This window comes from Camellia sinensis, chromosome 11 (genome assembly GCF_055761805.1).
Source record: "Camellia sinensis isolate YWXY chromosome 11, ASM5576180v1, whole genome shotgun sequence".
Taxonomy (NCBI): domain Eukaryota; kingdom Viridiplantae; phylum Streptophyta; class Magnoliopsida; order Ericales; family Theaceae; genus Camellia; species Camellia sinensis.
Genome location: NC_138971.1, coordinates 118,893,509 through 118,896,442, shown reverse-complemented (window position 1 = coordinate 118,896,442; position 2,934 = coordinate 118,893,509). Strand labels below are relative to the sequence as shown.

Genomic DNA, 2,934 nt, shown 5'->3' with positions numbered 1-2,934 from the left:
CTGGTGGGCATTTTATTTGTTACCATAAATTGATAGTACTATTTTTGAACATATGCAGTAACAGGACATAAATTAGCCCATGGCAACATTGTGTACAAAAGGAACTGGAATGTTTAGGAGTAAGTTTATGGCTTCTGTATTCTTTTATGCTGAATTTTGTATCTTGCTTGAACAAATTTAACAAATTCAATGTAGTTGTGAGAATTGAAAATATAATATAATAAAATAAAAATGTTGATGACAGAAATAAGAAATGCGAACCACAACCATTATGGATACCAGATGGGAGTGAAACGTTCAAATTAGAGGATTATCACAACTCTTTTAATCATTATTTGTTTCCTGCTTTAGCACAAAGCATCCAAATTATAGTCATCCATGTGAATTGTTTTTTCCTTATTGCTGCAAGTACGAAAACGCTCTCACCATTTCACCACCTCATGAGTCCTTTGTGGTATGCATAGAATTGTTTTCCTTACAATTATTCGGTTCCTACAGTAGTTTCTCATATTTTACTCCTGCTTCCCCACCTCTCTTTCTTCTTTTTTTTTTTCAGCTTGTTAAGATTCATTCCCCAATGCGATCGGATCCAAACCATCTTGTAAAGTGGGTACCTGACCGTAGCACTATTGCTGCTGCCAGGATTGCATCATAAAAGTTATTAAGGTAACTAATCTTCATTTTGTTTTCTTTTCCTTTCAATTAGAGCCTTGCATAGTTTATCATTTGCTTGAACAATAACCACTCAAAGAGGTAGATAAAAATATTTTGTTTGATGTTTCTGATGATATCACTGACATCCCCTATAGCCCTATGGTTTTTGAAATATATTCTGAAATTTGAACTATCTCGAGGTTTGGGTGTCCGGCATCATTTTCATCTGCTATTTGAGAATGGGTCAATTTATATTGAAACAGTGAAACTCTTTGTTTGAATCTTATTTTAAGTGGAAATCTTATCATGAAGAGGAAAAAAAAAAAAAAAAAAAAAAAAAAAAAAAAAAAAAAACCTTGATTAGGGAAGTCTATTACTAATGATTGAGAGGGTTTACTGTTTTTGTGATCTTTATGCTTCTCCAACATGTCATCACATAATTTTTTTGGAATCTGTCATTTTACTTGAACCTCAAGCTTTGCCCTCAGTCAAGCAAAGCTATGGAAACTTTAATTTGGTAAGGCAATGTGATGCTTGTAATAGGTATAATCAAAGTTTTCTTGAAATTTGTTGTACGATGATTATGTTTTTTGAGTATATGTTACCATGTAATGGAAAGAAGTATGGGTAATAAAGAAAGTTCATGGTAATTTTTTAGTGTTTGATTATTGATGAAACTGACCTTAAAGATCTTACTATACATGTTATTATTATGAAGGGGATTTATGTATTAGCTTTTTATCTCTTTATGATTTTGATGGTATTTATTGTTTTGTTCTAGATTTTCTTCAAAAATATTATAATTTACAACTGTTATTTATTTATGTGTAGGTCAAAAGGATAATTTTGCGGAGGAAAAGATCTGATTCTAGATGTAAGGATTTTAACAGGGCCAAAATTGAAATCTTGCTGGCAATTTTTTATTTTTTTATTTTTTGTAAAAGAATTTAAATATCCGAGTGTGCTGATTGGTGAATTTCAGATTTTTTTGTTTTTTTTTTAAGATTGGGTGAATCTTATAACTTAAATATGCTTTTGTGAACATGTACAGTTTAATTGTTCTTTGATATTGAATTTGATAGTTTTATCCACATTTATTTTTATTTTTTGTTAGGATGTGTTTTGTGAATGGAATGTAAATAACCAGCTCAGAGCATATTTTATATTAATTAAATTATGAAATAAGGTAAAAAGGTGGAGTTTTTGTTCAAAATGCCACTATATCCTGTGACATCATCAGTTATATTTAAGAGAATTATTTAAGAAGATTTAATAGTATACCGGCGTTTATGAAAACGTCACTATAAATTCAGCGACGTTTATTAAGCGCCTTATATCTATAGCGACGGCCGTATCATCTATGTAATATAAAAGCGCCGGTATAGTATTTTGGTGGCGCATTTGCCACTTATAGCGGCGTTTTTGAAACGCCGGTAAAAACGGTTTTTCCTGCAGTGTGAGATTTACTTAAAATATGGATTGTTCCCTGTGGTTTGAAAAATTACAAATACCGCTTATCAGAATTTTTTATTAAACATAATTAACTGAAAAAATAAAATTTCAATAAAATAAAATTTCACCCAACTTCTCAAAACCTGTAAAACAGTCAATAATATATATCATAACATAGACCACAATAGATGTTAATTTCTGGAAATATTGTCAAAAAGAAAACAAGAGAGTAGACTTGTTTGGTTGCTATTCTAGTAATCAAAAACCTTCATTCTCAAGCCAACCAGCAAATCCATTGTATGATAAGTCGAGACTTTGAAGTTCTTCAAATGGAAGAAACATGGAGGCATTCAAATACCTACCTCTAGTGTCCCAATAAGTAGAATTGAGTGAGAGTTGGATCACTCGCCCTGTTGTAGTGCTGCACTTGACTCTTTCCCATTCACAACAGTCAGTAGTCGCTTCACCCTTCCAAATCTCCTTCCTTGGATATATGCTATTGTGATTTTGGTGGTTAATGGAAGCTTTTAATTGTAGAAGAGCAACCCTCTCAAGCTCCAAACACCCATAGCACTCACTAGCGAAAACCAACATTACCCACAACCACACCAACCTCATCTCTATAAACATGATGATACACCTATTTCTTCTTTGAATGTTTTGCACAAACTCAGAATTGCACGTTTAGCACCCAAGTGGTTTGAGTCTTTATAAAGGCGCTCAAAGCACCATGATACACTAGGCCCTCCCACTTATTGATTTGGCTAATAAAATTCAAATTGAGTATATTTATTACCATCAATTTTTTGCTTAAATTTCACTCTCATC

General features: G+C 32.1%; 1 protein-coding gene across 1 annotated transcript; it reads right to left on the bottom strand.

The window, feature by feature from the left end:
* Nucleotides 1–2,214: 2,214 nt before the first annotated feature.
* LOC145802583 (receptor-like protein 9a) lies at nt 2,215–2,724 on the bottom strand. The gene is made up of 2 exons (XM_082895318.1): nt 2,373–2,724; nt 2,215–2,249 (listed from the first exon to the last, which is right to left on the bottom strand). Exons 1-2 carry the CDS (start codon nt 2,722–2,724, stop codon nt 2,215–2,217), a joined length of 387 nt encoding a protein of 128 aa, XP_082751444.1.
* Nucleotides 2,725–2,934: the final 210 nt, after the last annotated feature.